The sequence below is a fragment of the Pocillopora damicornis genome, chromosome 3 (assembly GCF_964200805.1).
Source record: "Pocillopora damicornis chromosome 3, jaPocDami1.2, whole genome shotgun sequence".
In the NCBI taxonomy this organism is placed as follows: Eukaryota; Metazoa; Cnidaria; class Anthozoa; order Scleractinia; family Pocilloporidae; genus Pocillopora; species Pocillopora damicornis.
Window position 1 is genome coordinate 18,906,201 of NC_142672.1, and position 19,345 is coordinate 18,925,545.

The 19,345-nt window shown below is 38.4% G+C and overlaps 2 protein-coding genes and 1 pseudogene across 2 annotated transcripts in view; 2 read left to right on the forward strand and 1 right to left on the reverse strand.

Annotated features, from left to right (window-relative positions):
- The window catches only part of LOC149048668 (cubilin-like), a 6,583-nt gene extending 1,867 nt beyond the window's left edge, over positions 1-4,716 (forward strand). The window contains exons 3-4 of the mRNA XM_089201375.1: positions 1,366-1,596; positions 4,136-4,716. Coding sequence (XP_089057501.1) covers positions 1,366-1,596; positions 4,136-4,254 — 350 coding nt within the window. The 3' untranslated portion in view covers positions 4,255-4,716. The remainder of the gene's footprint in view (positions 1-1,365; positions 1,597-4,135) is intronic.
- A 1,629-nt stretch (positions 4,717-6,345) lies between these two features.
- On the forward strand, positions 6,346-7,952 carry LOC113670425 (uncharacterized protein KIAA1958). The gene has a single exon (XM_027186564.2). It carries the CDS (start codon positions 6,498-6,500, stop codon positions 7,755-7,757), a length of 1,260 nt encoding a protein of 419 aa, XP_027042365.2. The 5' UTR covers positions 6,346-6,497; the 3' UTR covers positions 7,758-7,952.
- A 466-nt stretch (positions 7,953-8,418) lies between these two features.
- Positions 8,419-13,193, reverse strand: LOC149048669 (uncharacterized; annotated as a pseudogene).
- Between the last annotated feature and the right edge of the window lie 6,152 nt (positions 13,194-19,345).

Sequence of the window (19,345 nt, forward strand, 5' to 3'; positions counted from 1 at the left end):
AACGATGAAATGTATCAAATAACTGTACAGTAACAAAACAGCTTTTCAGGTGTTCTTGGGTAATTTTGGCAGGCGTGACATAGCTGCTTTTGCTTTAGAAGTAGAAGAAGCCCCCGAAAGTAACAAACAATCTTGTTTGTCTTCGTAGCATTTGTATTGATAAAATAATGGCCATTCAATATTTGAATAATTTTTATTTTTTTAATCCAGTGCGGAGACATGATTGGAAGCATTTAGGGGCGGTTATTTACATGGGGTCCAACCCAAACCACGCTTTTAAGCAATCATTGAGCCTCAAGCTCTCTCTATAAGAGGGTTGATTTAATTAAATAAATGTTCTTCCACTGTAAGCTTTCGGCTTCCTTGACACTGTTCGCAAAAATAAACGTTCAGATAAAAGGTTCAGCTAAATTGAGGATTTTCTAGAACGCGGTTTTGTTAAACAGTGGCTAAACGTTGTTTAACAAATCGGCCTTTAGTGTCCAGTTTCATGTTTGTTATCATAAATACCACTAGCAACAGGTGGTAACTCATCATTGTTGCTCTTCTGCATATGTTGTTGAATTGGTTTGCATGTCTTGCCTCTCAATTGAAAAGAAGCATTGACCGCTACGGGACAGTTTTTCAGAAGCATCAACTGTTACACTGCAATATGTACGATTACTGATTAGACGCTTTTAATTTCTACATTCCCTGTTGTTGCATACAGGATAGGTGTTTATCTATCTGAAAAACAACCGAATATTTTCAGGCCTTTTAAATGAATCACTTTATAAAATAAGTCGTTAAAACAAACTTTTTCAGCTTAGAAATGGATGTGGGTTTACTAAATATCGCACAAGGAATGCTTATCCTTTTAAATGGTTATTATCATAATTATAATATTTTTGAGAAGAATTGTAACTGCGAAGACTATTGGGTCAGGTCTTGACAAATGATAGTAACAATAACAATAACAATAATGTTGATGATGATATGATAATAATAATAATAATAATATTAAAAATAATAGTAATAATAATAGTAAAATAGCGCCATATCTATCAGCTCATAAAACTTTCGAGGGACTTTGGCTAGACTGCATTTTTTGATGAAAATTCTTGCGGACGCCCCCAATTTCGGAATGTTTTGTTTAAATAAAGTTCTTTATCAAAAAAATCTATCCCGTACAGCTTAATGAGTTTTGCTTCAAAAGATCAATGTAATATAAAATATTCATTTCTATAAATTCTGTAAGAGCAACACGAAGCGCAGACACTTCGTGGCTACAAAATTAACCATAACAGATTGCCATCCTCTTAAGTAAAAACCCGATACCGCTAGGGTTTGGCTAGTTGTAATTGCATTAAATCATTTCTATTCAAGGTCCTCCCAATATTTCAATGCCGGTTTTTATGGAAGCCTTTCCAGGCGCACAGGTGACGTGCTCAGTGACAGGAAGTCATCCTATGTACACCACGATACTCAGTGACTCAAGAGTTCTGGTTAACACAACAAGCATGGCAACCTTTTGGTTTGAGGAGGAAGGAAACTACACCTGCATGGCAAGCAGCAAGTATGGGACTGATTTAAAAGTGTTCAGTGTGATTTTCCCAGGTAGGCCCTAAACCGATAATTATACTTTTTCAATTTGCTTCACTTCAGTTAATAGATTGCCTGAGAAAACCAACGGTAGTTATTCGTTTCAAACAAAAATTTAATTCAATAATATGAATGATATGATAAGACTAATGACATAATTTGGTAACGTCCTGTTAAAAAGTAAAAATTGAATGATTAAATAAATGTTCTACAGTGGCGATGTCTTGTATCTATCTTCGCATTCCCTTCAAACCCGAGATAAATGTCAATATTTCCTTATCTAACCTCGCTGCGAGACTTCAAAGGATTTTAAGGGTAAGAGGGTTTGTAAACTTAGTGAGGTTTTATAGTAGGTGCCAAGTCCTCCGCCACCAATTGGTTTTGACTTCAAATATACCACAGGAGAAGTATATAATGCCGGAGTGCGGCGGCTACATTTAGCAGTTTCTTTTGTAGTTACGTACCAGACGCTTGGCTAGACGATCAAGTTATTATTTTTAAGTTGCGTGTCTCTTTAGGCCGAAAAAAATTCTGAAGCTTAGAAATCGAGTTTTTCTTATAAGCAATTCTTTCTTAGTTTAAAATCTCGGCTTAACGACTTTTCAGAAGATCAAAAAGGGTAACAACGGCGGAGTCGCAATATATGTACGGAAATGTCTTGTCACGACCGTGACAAGGGACGACCTTGGACAATGTCGAGGGGGTATTGTTGGAAATTTCAGAGTCGAAATCACGTAGTATTATTGTGGGTAATTTTTACAGACGAGACCGTACATCTTAAGGACTAAAGGGGGTAAGTTTCTAAAGAAACTGTGGTGCTGCGTCGGTGGGGGAGTATAACTAGATAGTTTTGTTTTATCAACTGAGTTAATAATGTACATTTGCCACCATTAAGTGTTTCTAAGCTGAAGTATTGAGCGTTAGCCCTTCGTCAGAGCGAATGACAAAGAGCTAACGCTCGAAATTTCAGCTTTGAAGCTCTTTACGTACATCTTAATACTACTTCAAGGATTTTTAACTTAACAACATTTTGATACTGCTTTTGCCGACGACAAAAAGATTCTTCTTTTGGTCGATTTAACTGCTGTTTGATGTCCGCTCAGGGTAACAACTCCGAATATTAACAACTTAAATCGCTCTTCAAAAGCTATCAACAGTTCAGTTTGAGTCACCAAGCACTCAAAGGACCAGTTATTTAGACGAAATGTAACCAAAACCACGGCTTTACGCGATAAGTGGGCCTTGGTCTTTCTCTAGTAGAGAATTACTTTATTCAAATTGATTTTCCTACACTGTTAGCTTTTAGCCCTCTTGACGCTGTTCTCAACAATTAATGGTCACATGTAAGGTACAGCTAAATTTAGAACTGTTTAGGACTCAGTTTTGTTAAAGCTTAGCTTTGTTTAAATAACCAGCCGGTCCAAATTTTTCATCGACTTGATTGCAGTTAATCGTCTTCAGAGCATCTGTAAATTTTGCGGAGACTCGACCTATTTTAGTGATCATGAACTCGTTTAAAACCCAACTGAAAGAAAGCTCCTGCAATCTGAAAACTTTCAGGGACTAAGCCAATCATAATCCGTGTGAGTTTTCAAGGACCTTGAAGGTGGTACCTGGAACTCTTTTTCTACTCCCGTTGGTTTAAATGAGCTTTGGAGTAGTTTTAAACGAGCGTTTGTCACAGTGGTGACTTGCACCACTGATACTGAAACGTGTGCTGGGCGTGGACAACTGTCTTTGGATAAGCAAGGGTATCAAAGTTGTTGAGGAGTGATGCCGATCTTAGAGCTCTGCGAAAAACCATCGAGGAGTTCCTTCCTGAGGAGATTAAGGCGGCCTCCCCTAGTATTAGCGTCAATGGAACTGTGTCTTCTGAAGAGAGGTGTATAAAAAATGCTCTCAACGAGTTCTTTGCCACTGCATCCAAAAATACTGAGTCTAAATCAGGGAAGTGTCTGACGACATTTGACCTGACTCTTTTAGTTCGTTGGAGAATTTTTGAATGTTACAGGTCGCAAGACACTGAAAAATTTATTCATGACCTATCACGTAACCAACTTTGATAGGTATCCTATTTCATCGGTAGTAGTCCGGTTTTTTTCCAGCCTGAGAAATTATTTCGTTTCCTCGCTAATAAAACTTTATTTCTACCTCGGTGGACGTTAAATGGAAGTAAAAAATATTTGATAGGGACTGGTTTTTGGCTGGATAATAAGCAGCAATAAACAAATAACGGACACCTGCTTCCGCCCTCCCGTCACCCACCCTCCATTATCATTGTGTGCGTTATGGACGAAAAAAAATCCTAACTTTCAGTTAACTGAGGTTGTAGAGTTTTAAAAATTGTACTGAACTTGGTCTGCTAGTGAAGTGGCTTAGCGTAATATTCCTTTGGCCAGCTAAGGCTTCATAACTTTGAATAATTGAATTTAGTTTATATTTGCATTTGCCACTTTGCTCTCTCACTCGTTGCTTGGCTTTGTTTTCGGCCGCTATTTATTGAGAGTATCGTAAAGAAGAATTCCTTTGGTTTTTCTGTTTACTCTTTTTACAGATTGCGGATCCACCTGTTCTTTCAGGGCTTCATGGTCTGGAAAAAGGATTGCTAACTGCATCAATGTGACAGGCCTAATTCTTACAGAATGCCTTCCAGCAACAACTGAAATACTGTAACACAATTTCACGAGATTTCCACCACAATTGATCATAGTTGTCTTGCTTGCTATTTTTCGCGATCGAGAATTCGGATTTTCTCTACCTTGTTGATTTTGATTCTCTTTTGTATATTTTTGACAGCCTTGTGCGTTAACGAAAGTGCGCTCACTACACTATAAAACCTGGTAAACGAGTTCTGTGGCTTTTATGACGTAACCCTTTTTAACGCTTGAATATGTTGCGCGAATCTAAGAATAAGTCTTCATTGATTTGAGTACGAGGTAGGTTACAAGTGTAATACGCTTGTCTCTGTTGCGAGCTTGTAGCGATCTGTTCCGTTCATGGCTTGAAGTACGTTGCTCATCTCAGGTGTTTTACAATACGTGTGCTGCAATTGTTTATGTTGGGCTCTTGTAATCTGTTTTATGATTAAACTTCTAGTAGTCTAGTTCCAGCTAGACTACCAGCTATTTTACTGACGATCAGATCCTTTCAAACTCCATCGGAGGGTAGTCTGCCCTCTCAAATCTTAGTTTGACTATAGGTACTCTTTCATGTGAAGACTTCTGATAACTTTACTTTCGGTTAGTGTGAACCTAATTTTACCTCAGTATTCCATCACGATAATGTCATCTTGTCGGATGCAGTTTTTTTTTTCTCCGATATTCATCATATCTGCCGTTGGGGCTAACAACATAGTTATTTGGATGCACTTTTAATATTTGTTTTGTTATTTTTCAATGTTTCGGATAAACGATCGCCTTAAGCCAAAATAAATTTGGCTATGGAACTCAATAAAAAAGGGTGAATTTTCACATATATTGGCGGAAGCCAGGGATCAGTGAAAGAAGTTATGAAGCTTACGAATCGAAAAGAAAAAATGCTAATCAATCGAAAGGAACCTTCATTGTGTTTATAATCCTCTAGTTTTGGGCCGAATCTAGAGTGCTGAGTAAGCATTTTTTTATAATGGCTTTACCGAATGCATTTTGAATGATTTCTACACATGGAAAAACTTCTTTCTTGAGCGAGGAGTAGGCAAAAAGCCACCTCTATGAGATGCTTTTTTCAATAGCCATGGAAATTTTAAATAGAAATGTTAGAAATAAAGATAACAAAGCAGATAAATATCGCAATAAGCGAAAAGTGAGATGGCTATCCTTGTCAATATTATCTCCGAACGTTGCTATTAAGTCAAGGAATTGCTACCGATTTGATAGATACACGGAGCTAACAAATGATAGATTGAGTTCGCAGTGCTATGGCTTGGCCTAATGAGACATTTATTTTAGATTTTTAGTTCAAATACGAGATGGACCTGTGTGCGCTTTGAGTATGCATATCTCGAGCAGAAAAATGCTAAAGATTCTACGCCTCTATTACAAATTCACAGATGCTTATTTTTCCAACTAAGTATGAAGGTGCGGTGTATCTATGTGGATGAACTCTTTGATGGGAAGTAGCTCAGATGCTAACAAAAACCATCGTAGACGTTAAAAATTCTCGATCGAACTCAACTGCATGACAATGACTGGCTAATGAAATAAACGCAAATTACTGTTACATAATAGAGTAAAATACAGTCGGCAATATATTAGAGCATAGAAACTTTTTCTATAAGATGGCAAAATTACAGATGATCTTGAATTCCTTGGCTCAAAGTGGCTTCTCTCATTTCTGGAAAAATGAACATCGTCAAACCATTTAAAAAAACCTTTTAAAATAATTTTCGTTCGTAGTTTCCAGGAAAGACCACCTCACTTCATTGAAGAAGTGAACACAAAGATTTTCGACTTCCGATGTTACTAAAAGCGGGAATGGAAAATGTATAATAAGGAATAGGGAATAGGGAATGGAGAATGGAAAAAATGAAATGGGAAATTGAAAATGAGGCAATAATTTTGTGTTTTTGTTAAGAAGATCACAAGTCGGGATACACCATAGCACTTTCCTTTTATCTCACACACTCGTCTCTACTAAATTTCATTGGAACTAGGTATAACATTTGCCCACATTTAACCATCCTTGTTCCTACAAAACTGTGAAACACTTTGTTTCTTTTTCACTTCTCTAAGACATCAAATAGCTTCCTACGATAACAAGCTTTATTATATACTCAACAAAATATCGCGTTTCTGATTGGTCAATGATGAATGCATAAATAGGTTATAGAGTGCAATAGAGGTTATAGAGTGCAATACGGAGAAGTTGCCATGGAAACACCGGGGAAGCGCCAAATTTGAACACCAAATTATAAAAAAATGGCTGACAGCCGGTTTGCTTTGTCAAACCAAAACATCGTTGAGCAACTTAAAGAAAATGCAAAAAACAAAAACACGTTGAAAGCTACACAGACCTTGTTAAATTTCTGGCAAACATGGGCGACTCAACGAAAAGTAAACCCAAAAATGGAAGAATACGAGCACGAACAACTCGATAAAATGTTGCAAATCTTCTACACAGAAATACGCACAAAAGACGGGTGTGAGTACGAACCTGAGAGTTTAAAATCCATGCTGGCAGCCCTCGACCGCTATTTAAAAGAGCATGACTACAAGTACTCTATTATACGAGACCGAGAGTTTCACCAGTCGAAGTTGGTACTCGAAGGAAAAGTGAAGTGTCTCCGTCAACAAGGAAAAGGCAAGAGACCCAACGCCGCGAACGCACTGACAGCCGAAGAAGAAAAAATGCTATGGAGTGAACAAAGTCTCGGCGACTGCAGTCCAAGAGTTCTTTCCCAGACGATGTGGTGGATCTTGACTCAACATTTTGGCCTGAGGGGAAGACAGGAACACCATTCAATGGAAGTCGAGGACTTCAGTTTTTGTGTGGACGACAGCGGCACAGAGTACGTCACATTTAAAGAAAATCCTACAAAGACGAGGCAGGGAGGACTGAACACAAAACATCGTAGTGTTCTGCCAAAAATGTTCGCTACTGGCGGTCAGAGATGTCCTGTTGAGTTACCGAAGCAATACCTTAGTAGGCGTCCTCAAGAGCTGCGCGACAAAGGTCCTTTTTACCTTGCCATAATCGAAAATCCCAAAACAAATGTTTGGTACAAGAAGCAGCGGCTCGGCGTAAACAGCATCGACAATATGATGAAGAGCGTCGTCAAGAACACAGCTCTGGAAACAAGCAAGAAGAAATTGACTAACCACACCGCAAGGAAGACAGTTGTGAAGAAACTCAGAGCAGCAAGCGTCGAGAGGCAGTCGATAATCCAGGTGACCGGCCACGCAAGTGAAAAGTCTCTTAACGACTACGATGAAGGTAGCGAGAAGGAACAGCGACAGCTTTCAAACATTATCAGCAATGCTCCACAGTCAGCAGCCTCCAGCAGTTTTCCTGGTCTACCAATGTGGTCTTCTCCTGCAACGACTTCATCGTGTGAACAGGTGAAAACAAGCGGCCATGCTTTCACTGCGAACAACTTTCACAACCGTCAAGTCACATTTAACGTGATTCAGGGGCAATGCAGTTCACCAAAGTATACAAGTCAGAATGTTATTCCCTGAGGCCGATTGAGATCAAACATTTGAAAACAGTTTAGCGGGCTTAAGTACTCTTGCCGCTTTTAATAACTGAAATTTAGCTTTTGAGTTCGGCTTGTAATATTTTCTGAGAAACTTTCAAGAACTTCACGCTTGATTTACCTGTCACAACATTACATTTTTGATTGGTTCAAATAAAACATGTGAGCATTTTGGAACCCATTGAAGTGTTTTTTGTAGTACGTAAGGCGTGCAGAGTAGCGCGATGGAGTAATTTTGTCGAGAATATAATAAATAAAAAATCGTATGAACCTGCTCGTGCATTTCGTGATTTATGGTCACTCGTGATGTTTTGAAAGTTCTCAAATTGCACTCGCCTACGGCTCGTGCAATTTTGAGAACTTTCAAAACATCACTCGTGCCCATAAATCACGAAATGCACTCGCGTTCATACGATTTCCTATACTTATTGCACTGCTGTTTTTGTCTGTTTCTTATAACAAAATACTCATTATTATAAAGCTTTACTAATAAAGCTAATTTTTTCGTTTGTTTCACGATGTAGTCACGTGTGATGTAGATCGCGACGTTTCGACTGCATACTGTTAGTCTTCTTCAGGCGATAAGGTCGACCGGTCATGCGTGATGTTATAAAGCATGATGCTCTGCTGTGATTAGTTGTTTTTCAACAGCTCCGATTGGTGCATTTCGATCCTTGCTGTTTCACTCCGTGATTTGCTCCCTCGTCACATGCCTTTCCTGTTGCTGTGTTTCTTGATCATGAGCGTCCATGCTTCTGGAATTTCTATTCCACTATCCCTGTTGATGTTGCCAGGATGAAGTCTTATATGAGTTGCCTTTTTGACCCTTGTGTGTAGTAATAAGCGTCACGATCAATAAAATTTACTTCGTCCCAGAGTGGTTTGTTTGCGGTGTTGTGGGCATGCTCTGAAACGGCGGAGGTCTTGGTAGGGGCTAGTCGGATGTCTCGATCGTGCTCCTTAACTCTGCCTTGCATAGGTCTTCCAGTCTCTCCGATGTACACCTTGCCGCATTCACAGGGAATCCTGTAAACTACGCCATCTTGTTTAGCAGGGTCGACAGCATCTTTTGGTCGTACTAGCTGAGATCTTAGCGTAGTCTCCGACTTTAAAACAGTGCGTACGCCTCGTTGTTGTAAGCAATGGCGAAGCTGTTCGGACAGACCTTTGACATAAGGTAAAACCGCAGTAGCTTTGAAGTCGTTGGCGGGTTCGGCACTGTTGTTTGGTTTTCTTGTCTTGGTAAGTTTTTGCAAGAAAGAAAAAGGATAACCATTAGAAACCAGAACAGATGACAGACGTTTTTTCTCCTCGGAAATGACAGAGCGTTTTGTTACGAGACGTTTGGCGCGCTCGTGAAGGCACTTAAAATTACCGCGTTTTACTGATTGAGAGTGGTGTGAATCATACGCTAAGTATTGATCGGTGTGCGTGGGCTTCCTGTATACGCTGGTGGCGAGGCGGCCGTCAGGTTCCCTTATAACTGCGGTGTCTAGGAAGGCAAGCTTTACTAAATGATTTAATTTTTTTCTTTTAGGGACCTTTCTTTAAACCCGGTTGGCACTCTTCCAGAAGGAGTATTCGCCAAGCTGACTCGGTTGGAAGACCTGTGCGTAAAAAGAGACATAAGTTGTTAGGCCTTATTTTATAAACACATTCTGTACAGTCTACGCACACTTATCTTATCTATTAAGCGAAAGTTTGAACAGAGCTGGACTCAGGCGACCACAAAAAGGCGAAATTAAACCAAATTATTAAAAACAAAGATAAGGGAGGGGAAGGAAAGAAAGCGGCCTGCTGCTGAGCCTCTGAGATTTTACGAAGCGCCATTAAATAATTTAATCTTTCCACGTTTGTCACCTTTAAATATGAAAGAAGGAGTAATCTGTGGACTTGGCGCCAAATATTTCTTTTTCTTCCCTTGATGTGCATTTTACTTCGGAGAACAAATTCTTAGTGACATTTTTTAGTTTTATTGGAAAATGGAAACGAATCTTCAAGTGGACTGCTTCATGAGTGAAAATAGCCGACTGTGGTTTGAATGGGTTTTACGGCTCGTTGTTAAAACTTTCCAGTGAAATTGTTTTTAACAGTGGCTCTTAAAGACAAACGATTAACTACCCACATTGCCTCCCGTCTTGCACGGAAACAGAAGGAAAAAATCTGTGGACTTTGCGTCAAACCTTTCTTTTCCTTCCCTTAATGTGCATTTTACTTCGGGGAACAATTTCTTAGTGACATTTTTTAGTTTTATTGGATGACGATATAAGAATTGTACACATTTATAATCTTTTTCCTTATAAAACTGCGAATGGCTCTGAACCTAGTCTCTGATACATTTCCTCAATAAATTAAGTACTTTTTAAACGGTAAGTAGCTTGAATGCATTGCTGTTTTTGTGTGTTTCTTATCATAAAATACTTATTGTTGTAAAGCTTTCCATTTTCTCTTAGTTAAGTTATTTGATTATTTTCATAGGGATTTATCTTCAAACGCCCTAAGCTCTCTTCCGGAAGGAGTATTCGCCAAGCTAACTAGGCTACAGAAGCTGTACGTTAAATTTGATATAACTTAGTACTTTCGACAAACAGTTTCTGTGCAGGTGTATCTTCCTTTTCTGTAAGCCAAAGGCAGAATTGTGATCTGAGTTGGACTTACGAGACGAGAAAAGGTGAAAGAGAAGACAAGTATTTATAGGCAAGGAAGGGGGAGGGAATGTTGGAAAGCCTGCTGCTAAGTCTAGAGAGTTTACCAAATGCCCCTAGATGAATAACTATTCTCTGCTCGTCACCTCTCACTTTAAATATAAAGGTGAGTAAATACTACCCTCCAACGGTAAAAAGTGAATCCCCAAAACAGATGTCAAAGGGACAAAGTGTTGTCGCTGAAGAAATTCATTTCAACTACCGTAGCATCGTAAGCCCATTTAGATCGTGTTCAAAAGATCTGAGTTTTGGGTAACTTCTATGTACTACCTTTCAAACGATGACAAGCTTGAATACAATGCTGTTTTTATCTGTTTTTTTTGTCACAAAGTACTCATTATTGTAAAGCTTTACTTTTCTTTTTGACTAAGTAATTTGATATTTCCATAGGGATTTATATTCAAACGCCCTAAGCTCTCTTCCGGAAGGACTATTCGCCAAGCTGACTCGGCTGTGGCAGCTGTACGTAAAATCTGACAAAGTCTAGTACTTCCAAAAAACAGTTTCTGTGTCAGCGTACGCAGGCGTCTTTTCCTTCATTTTTAAGTAAAAGAGAAAAGTTTGAGCAAAGATGGACTCGCAACTACCAAAGGCGAAAGAGAACATTAGTATTCATAGCTAGGAAAGGGGGAGGAAAGGTTAGGAAAGTCCATTGCTTAGTCTAGGGAGTTTAAAGATATGTTATGAAAGTTCATAATGAAGGAAAATGGAAACGAATCTTCAAGTGGACTACTTCACGAGTGAAAATAGCCGACCTATGGGTTTTACGGCTCGTCGTTGAAACTTTCCGGTGGAATTGTTTTTAACAGTGGCTCTTAAAGACAAACGATTAACTACCCTCATTGATTTCCGTCTTGCACGGAAACAGAAGGAGTAATCTGTGGACTTTGCGTCAAACCTTTCTTTTCCTCCCCTTAATGTGCATTTTACTTCGGGGAACAATTTCTTAGTGACATTTTTTAGTTTTATTGGATGACGATATAAGAATTGTACACATTTATAATCTTTTTCCTTATAAAACTGCGAATGGCTCTGTACCTAGTCTCTGATACATTTCCTCAAGAAATTAAATACTTAAACTGTAAGTAGCTTGAATGCATTGCTGTTTATGTGTGTTTCTTATCATAAGATATTGTTGTAAAGCTTTTCATTTTCTCTTAGTTAAGTTATTTGATTATTTTCATAGGAATTTATCTTCAAACGCCCTAAGCTCTCTTCCAGAAGGAGTATTCGCCAAGCTAACTAGGCTACAGAAGCTGTACGTTAAATTTGATATAACTTAGTACTTTCGACAAACAGTTTCTGTGCAGGTGTATCTTCCTTTTCTGTAAGCCAAAGGCAGAATTGTGATCTGAGTTGGACTCACGAGACGAGAAAAGGTGAAAGAGAAGACAAGTGTTTATAGGCAAGGAAGGGGGAGGGAATGTTGGAAAGCCTGCTGCTGAGTCTAGAGAGTTTACCAAATGCCCCTAGATGAATAACTATTCTCTGCTCGTCACCTCTCACTTTAAATATAAAGGTGAGTAAATACTACCCTCCAACGGTAAAAAGTGAATCCCCAAAACAGATGTCAAAGGGACAAAGTGTTGTCGTTGAAGAAATTCATTTCAATTACCGTAGCATCGTAAGCCCATTTAGATCGTGTTCAAAAGATCTGAGTTTTGGGTAATTTCTATGTACTACCTTTCAAACGATGACAAGCTTGAATACAATGCTGTTTTTATCTGTTTTTTTTGTCACAAAGTACTCATTATTGTAAAGCTTTACTTTTCTTCTTGACTAAGTAATTTGATATTTCAATCGGGATTTATATTCAAACGCTCTAAGCTCCTTCCGGAAGGACTATTCGCCAAGCTGACTCGGCTGTGGCAGCTGTACGTAAAATCTGACAAAGTCTAGTACTTCCAAAAAACAGTTTCTGTGTCAGCGTACGCAGGCGTCTTTTCCTTCATTTTTAAGTAAAAGAGAAAAGTTTGAGCAAAGATGGACTCGCAACGACTAAAGGCGAAAGAGAACATTAGTATTCATAGCTAGGAAAGGGGGAGGAAAGGTTAGGAAAGTCCGTTGCTTAGTCTAGGGAGTTTACCAAATACTCCTACATGCTTTAATCTCTCTCCGTTTGTCATTTGTTACTTCAAAATGAGAAATGAGAAATAACCAATACCTCTTTCCGGTACAAAGTGAATCCTTCAAAGAAATATCAACGGGACAAAGTGTTGCTCTGTAAAAGATGAATATCAATTGTCATAGTATAATAAACTTATCACGATGGCATCCAAATTTACAGTGTCAGAAAATCTGAGATTTGGATATTTACAATGTACTTTGATGCTTAGGATATGTTATAAAAGTTCATAATGAAGGAAAATGGAAACGAATCTTCAAGTGGACTGCTTCATGAGTGAAAATAGCCGACCTATGGGTTTTACGGCACGTTGTTAAAACTTTCCGGTAGAATTGTTTTTAACAGTGGCTCTTAAAGACAAACGATTAACTACCCACATTGACTCCCGTCTCGCACGGAAACAGAAGGAGTAATCTGTGAACTTTGCGTCAAACCTTTCTTTTCCTCCCCTTAATGTGCATTTTACTTCGGGGAACAATTTCTTGGTAACATTTTTTAATTTATTGGATGAAGACATGAGAATTGTACACGTTTATAACCTGTTTCCTTATAAAACTGCGAAAAGCTCTGTACCTAGTCTCTGATACATTTTTATAATAAATTAATTACCTTTTAAAAGGTTATTAACTTGAAGGCATTGTTGTTTTCTTCTGTTTAGGATTACAAAATACTTAATATTGTAAAGCTTTACTTTTCCTCTAAGTTAAGTTATTTGATCTTTTTATAGGGATTTATCTTCAAACGCCCTAAGCTCTCTTCCGGAAAGAGTATTCGCCAAGCTGATTGCGCTGTGGGAGCTGTACGTAAAATTTGATATAACTTAGTATTTCCAACAAACAGTTTCTGTGTTAGCGTATGCAGGCGTATTTTCCTTTCTCTATAAGCCGAAGGAAGAAGTGTGAACTGAGGTGGACTCACAAGACGTGAAAAGGTGAAATCTATAGGCAGGGAAAGGGGAGAGAGATTAACAAATACCCCTACATGAATAATTACTCCTCGCTTGTTACCTCTCGCTAAAAACATAAATGGGAAATAAATACTACCCCTTACCGGTAAAAAGCTTTAATTTTACTCTTAGGCAAGTTATTTTTTATTTCTATAGGGATTTATCCTCCAACGCCCTACGCTCTCTTCCGGAAGAAGTATTCGCCAAGCTGACCAAGCTGCGGTTTCTGTGCGTAAAATTTGATACAACTTAGTATTTCCAACAAACGGTTTCTGTACCAGCGTACACAATTTTTTTCCTTCTTTTTCTATAAACCGAAGGAAGAAGTTTGAACTGAGGTGGAATCACGGGACGAGAAAGAGAAGAAAAGTATATATAGCCAAGAAAGGGGGAGGGAATGTTGGAAAGCCTGCTGCTGGGTCTAGAGAGTTTACCACACGCCCCTAAATGAATAATTACTCCCCTGCTCGTCACCTCTCGCTTGAAACATAAATGGGAAATAAATACTTCTTTGAACCAGTAAGATGCTGTGCTTTTCCTCTTAGCTAACTTATCTGTTATTTCTATAGGTACTTATCGTCAAACGCCCTAAGCTCTCTTCCGGAAGTAGTATTCGCCAAGCTGATTGGGCTGTGGAGGCTGTACGTAAAATTTGATAACTCAGTATTTCCGACAAACAGTTTCTGTGTCAGCGTATGCAGGTGCATTTCCTTTTTTTCTATAAGCCAACTGGAGAAGTGTGAACCGAGGTGGACTCACGAGAAGATAAAAGGTGAAAGAGAAAAAAAGCATTAATGGGCAGGGAAATGGGGAGGGAATGTTGGAAAGCCTGCTGCTGTCTAGAGAGTTTACCAAATGCCCTTCAATGAATGATTACTCCCTGCTCGTCACCTCTTGCATAAAGTAGAAATGGGAAATAAATACTACTCCGTACCGGTAAAAAGCTTTACTTTTCCTTTGAGCTAAGTTATTTGTTATTTTTATAGAAATATATCTTCAAACGCCCTAACCTCTCTTCCCGAAGGAGTATTTGCTAAGCACGCTGAGCTGCATTGGCTGTACGTAAAATTTGACATAACTTAGTATTTACAAGAAACAGTTTCTGTGTCAGGGTACGTAGGCGTTTTTCCCTCATAATTAAGCCAAAGGAGAGAAGTGTGAGATCAAAGTGCTCTGTGAGCAAACTCTTGAATTGACACATGATTTTTTAGATTATGTTTAATGTTATCTGGTTTAGGGAATTTTGTGGTTGATTGTCATATCTAGAGTACGAGCAGTAGTTCAGTGTTCGCTAATGTAGCAAAGAAACAAAGTAACGTTGGGATAAGAAGGCATTACAATTGAAATGATCATGCTATTACATTTGACAAGGTGGATGATGTCATGTGTTTTAAACGTCTATCATTTTTGTTTCTGGTTCAAAAGAAAAGGTTGGAAGTAAATGTGGGTGAAAAGTGAAATTTACTGTCTTTCGTTGTAAATATTAGAAAATCAAGGCAATACTGTCTTAATGAAAACATTAACGATTCCCTCTTTATCAAATGAGACAAACGGGAACGAGTTTTGAGTGATATAACTAAGCCAAGCCTGCCACCGTCATTTTGGATCTCCGCCTGGGTAGATTTAGGTCACGTGCTAGGCAACGTATGATCAATAACAAGATAGAATTTCATTTCAGGCCTATTTATCAATTTTGTGGTGTGTAACTTTCGCATTTTAGTACGTTGTTTGTATGTTGAATCTTCAAATTGTCTTGAAACTTAAAAGAAAATTGTTCTTTAAAAATTCACTGAAAATCGGTAGCTAAAATTGTTTGTTTAGGTGTTATCTGATTTTCGTGTTAACTTGTTATTTCGTCAGTCGCCGGCATCTTTTGTTGCTTCTCACAGGAAAAACACACGCCACGAAACGTAATGATCAATTTTGTCCTCAATCTCACGCTATAACAGAAAAAGCTTTTGAACATCTGTAAACTCCGAGCGCTTCGCAGTAAGTGATATTTTCAATGAATCTTCGGATTGTTTTCAAGTTCAAGGACTGTAAATTACAATTTTATGAAAAACGAAGGTTGTTCTGTTATTGCAGTGTGAATCCTTGCATGCCCGCCAGTCGCTGGCGCCGCTTGTTGAAACTAAAACGAAAAAAAAAACTCTTTTAAGATTATCATTGGCTTCTTTTTCACCCCACCACTATTCTTAGCAACAAAGGTCGCCATTTCGTCTGTTTATTGCTCGCCAAAAACTATAAAATGCACTCAAAAGCCTAAAATCTAAAAAAAGTTTACAGGAATCGACCAATCGAGCGAGCGAATGCTATTCCCCACATCGTATCTATAACTCGCTCTTGCGCATGCGCGCAATTCACGAGTTAAAAAGGTGGACTCGCGACGACAAAAGGTGAAAGAGAACTTAAGTGTTCATGGCCAGGAAAAGGGTAGGGAAGGTGGAGAGCCTGCTGCTGAGTCTAGGGAGTTTACCAAACGCTTCTACATGCTTTAATCTGTCCTCGTTTGTCAATTATCATTTCAAACAAAGAATGAGAAATAAATAATACCTCCTTCTGGTACAAAGTTAATCCCTTAGTGAGAAATCAACGGGACAAAGTATTGCTGCCTAAAGATTAATTTCAATTGTCATAGCATAATAAACTTATTACGATCGCATCCGAAATCAGATAATCTGGGACTAGTGTATTTACCATGTAGTTCTATGCGAAAGATATCTTATCAAGGTACAGAATAAAGATAAAAGGAAACTAATCCCTAAATTGACCACTTGGTGGATGAACATATCTAATCTATGGGTTTCAAGGCTCGCTGTGAAGATTGTCCGTTCGAATTACCTCGGCTTCATTTAAATCCCTGTCCTATGTTGATACCAATACTATTCTATACTGATATGGTAGCAAATATTCAGAAAAAAACGTGACAAAGTCTTTTGGACAAGTTTTAAAGTTTTCCGAGAGTGAATTGACTGCTGATCAATTTGTTTATAATAGTGGCTCTTAATAGACAAACGATAAAACTACCCACAATGCCTCCGCCTTGGAAGGAAACAGACGGAGAAATCTGTGGAATTTCGACAAACCTTTCTTTTCCTTCCCTTCATGTCCATTTACTTCGGGATACAATTTCTCTGTGACAAGATATAATAGTTCTACACATTTAATTACCTGTTTTTATACAAAACTGTAAAATACTTAGTTTTTGATACATTTCTTTTAGACATTGAGTACCTTTCAAACAATAACAAGCTCGAATGCAATACTGTCTTTGTCTGTTGTTTATAAAAAAATACACATTATTGTGACCTGTTGACTAAATAATTTGTTATTTTCATAGGGATTTATCTTCAAACGCCCTAAGGTCTCTTCCGGAAGGAGTATTCGCCAAGCTGAGTGGGCTGTCCTGGCTGTACGTAAAATTTGACAGAGCCTAGTATTTCCAAAAAACAGTTTCTGTGTTAGCGTATGCAGGCGTCTTTTCCTTCATTTTTAAGTAAAGAGAAAAGTGTGAGCAAAGGTGGACTCGCAACGAACAAAGGCGAAAGGGTACATAAGTATTCATAACCAGGAAAAGGGGAAGGAAAGGTTAGGAAAGCCTGCTGCTGAGTTTAGGGGTTTACCAAACGTTCCTACATGCTTCAATCTCTCCCCCTTCATCATTTTTCACTTCTAATGAAAAATGAGAAAAAACTAATACCTCCTCCCGCTACAAAGTGAATCCTTCAAAGATATAGCAACGGGACAAAGTGTTGCTGCCTAAAAGATTAATTTCAATTGTTGTAGCATAATAAACTTATCACGGTCGCGTCCGAAATCACGGTGTGAGACATATATGTTATTTGCCGGCTGGGAGGTCCGTATGGTGAAAAACTGTGAACGAGGTCTTGAAAATACTGCCCGAGGCCGTAGGCCGAGGGCAGCATTTTCAAGACCGAGGTCACAGTTTTTCACCATACGGACCGACCCTTAGCCGGTAAATAACATATTTATTGTTTTTAAACTTGGCGAAATTCTTTCCGAAAGAACCCGAATGATTTATGGCCGTAAATACGGCAAGATCTTCCATAAACTGAATTTTTGACTGGGTAAATGGTAGTTAAAATAGAGGTGATGCAAATTTAAGAGAGATGCCTCAGCGAAACATTTTCATTTCCGTAACGATAGAGGTGATTTAAAAGGCTTCCAAACAAACTTTGAAACATTATTTTTACAAGTATCTGTCACAATCTGACACCTGTCAATTAGAGAGCGCGCAAGAAAAAGAAAAGCGAAGGAACATTTGAAAACCAACAGAACTAGTATGGCAAGGACTGTCACGACAATGTTTTCTTCAAAATCAGTTAATGATCTAACGGAAAGTATTATTCACTCTCATCGACGATTCATTCATGTACGAAGATTTACCTCTGTTCATTAAGTAAACGGCGAGGAAATTAATTGTGAGTAAATTCAATCTTTTTATTTTGAAGTTGTGAGAGTTTGCTCGTTTGTTTGCTGTAATGGCGTGTTTAACTCTGATCTTTCCTTCACAAAAACTAAATTCGAACGGCACACTCCAACGAGACACAAGGGAATGTAATGCAGCCTTTTCTCAAAAAATTCCTTCAATTTCTGTTGTGCAATTTAAGGTACAAATGTCCAAATTGAACGGAATTGGAAAGACTCACCAGGAGCTTTGTTGTAGAACTTAAATTAAAACTTCGCTCGCTCTTTCACTATGAACAAATTGCTCGAGAACATTCAGATATTAAATGAATGAAAGTTCCATCGTTCAGTTTAACTGTAACCAAATACCTCACGTTCCAACTTTTTGGGAACGATTAAAATTAATTGCAGAAGGTTTTTAGGCCGCTTGTCAACCAACGTAATGACACTATTGTTTATACAAATTCATTCTGAAACCAATATTTTTCTGTCAACCAAAGTGATTTGATAGAGAGAAAAGAGAGGATTCATAAGTTATTTATCGGCTTGAGGTAGTGACCGACGTGTTTGCTTAAAAATACTGCCCAGCCGGAAAACGAGGTATATTTATGAAAAATGACAACGAAAGTTGGGATGTACTCGGCGACTCACGAAAGCGTTACCGTGGCCCGTGGGCAGAGATAGGAAAATACTGACCGGGTAAAGAACCAATCAGATTGCAAGATTCGTTACCGTGCCCTCTAAAAAAACAATAAAATCTGATATTAGGGTATTTACCATGTAATTTGATGCGAAAGATATGTTATCAAGGTACAGAATAAAGATAAAAGGAAACAAATTCCTAAATGGACCGCTTTTCCCATGAAAACAGGTGATCTATGGGTTTTAAGGCTCGCTGTGAAGGCTGTTTGGTGAAATTACCTCAGCGTCATAGAAACCCCTGTCCTATATTGATACCAATACTATTCTTAGCTGAGATGGTGGCAAATCTTGAGAAAAAAACCTAACAAAGTCTGAGTTGGACAAGTTTTAAATTTTTTCATGGAGTGAATTGATATCTGACCGATTTGCCTATAACAGTGGCTCTGATTGACAAACGATTTATTACCCACGATACTTCCCGCCTTGGACGGAAACAGACGAAGAAATCTGTGGACTTTACACCAAACCATTCTTTTACTTCCCTCCACGTCCAGTTTACCTAATGAAACAATTTCTGTCACCATGTTTAAGTTCACGGGAACTAGATATAATGTTTGGACATATTCAATTATCCGTTTTCTTATAAGGCTGTGTAAAGCTCTGTAACTAGTCTCTGTTACATTTAGTTAAAACGCTAAGTACCTCTCAAACGGTAACAAGCTTGA

What these genes read in the sequence shown, in the direction of transcription:
- LOC113670425 (XM_027186564.2), top strand. Translation starts at nt 6,498, where the DNA reads ATGGCTGACAGCCGGTTTGCTTTGTCAAACCAAAACATCGTTGAGCAA.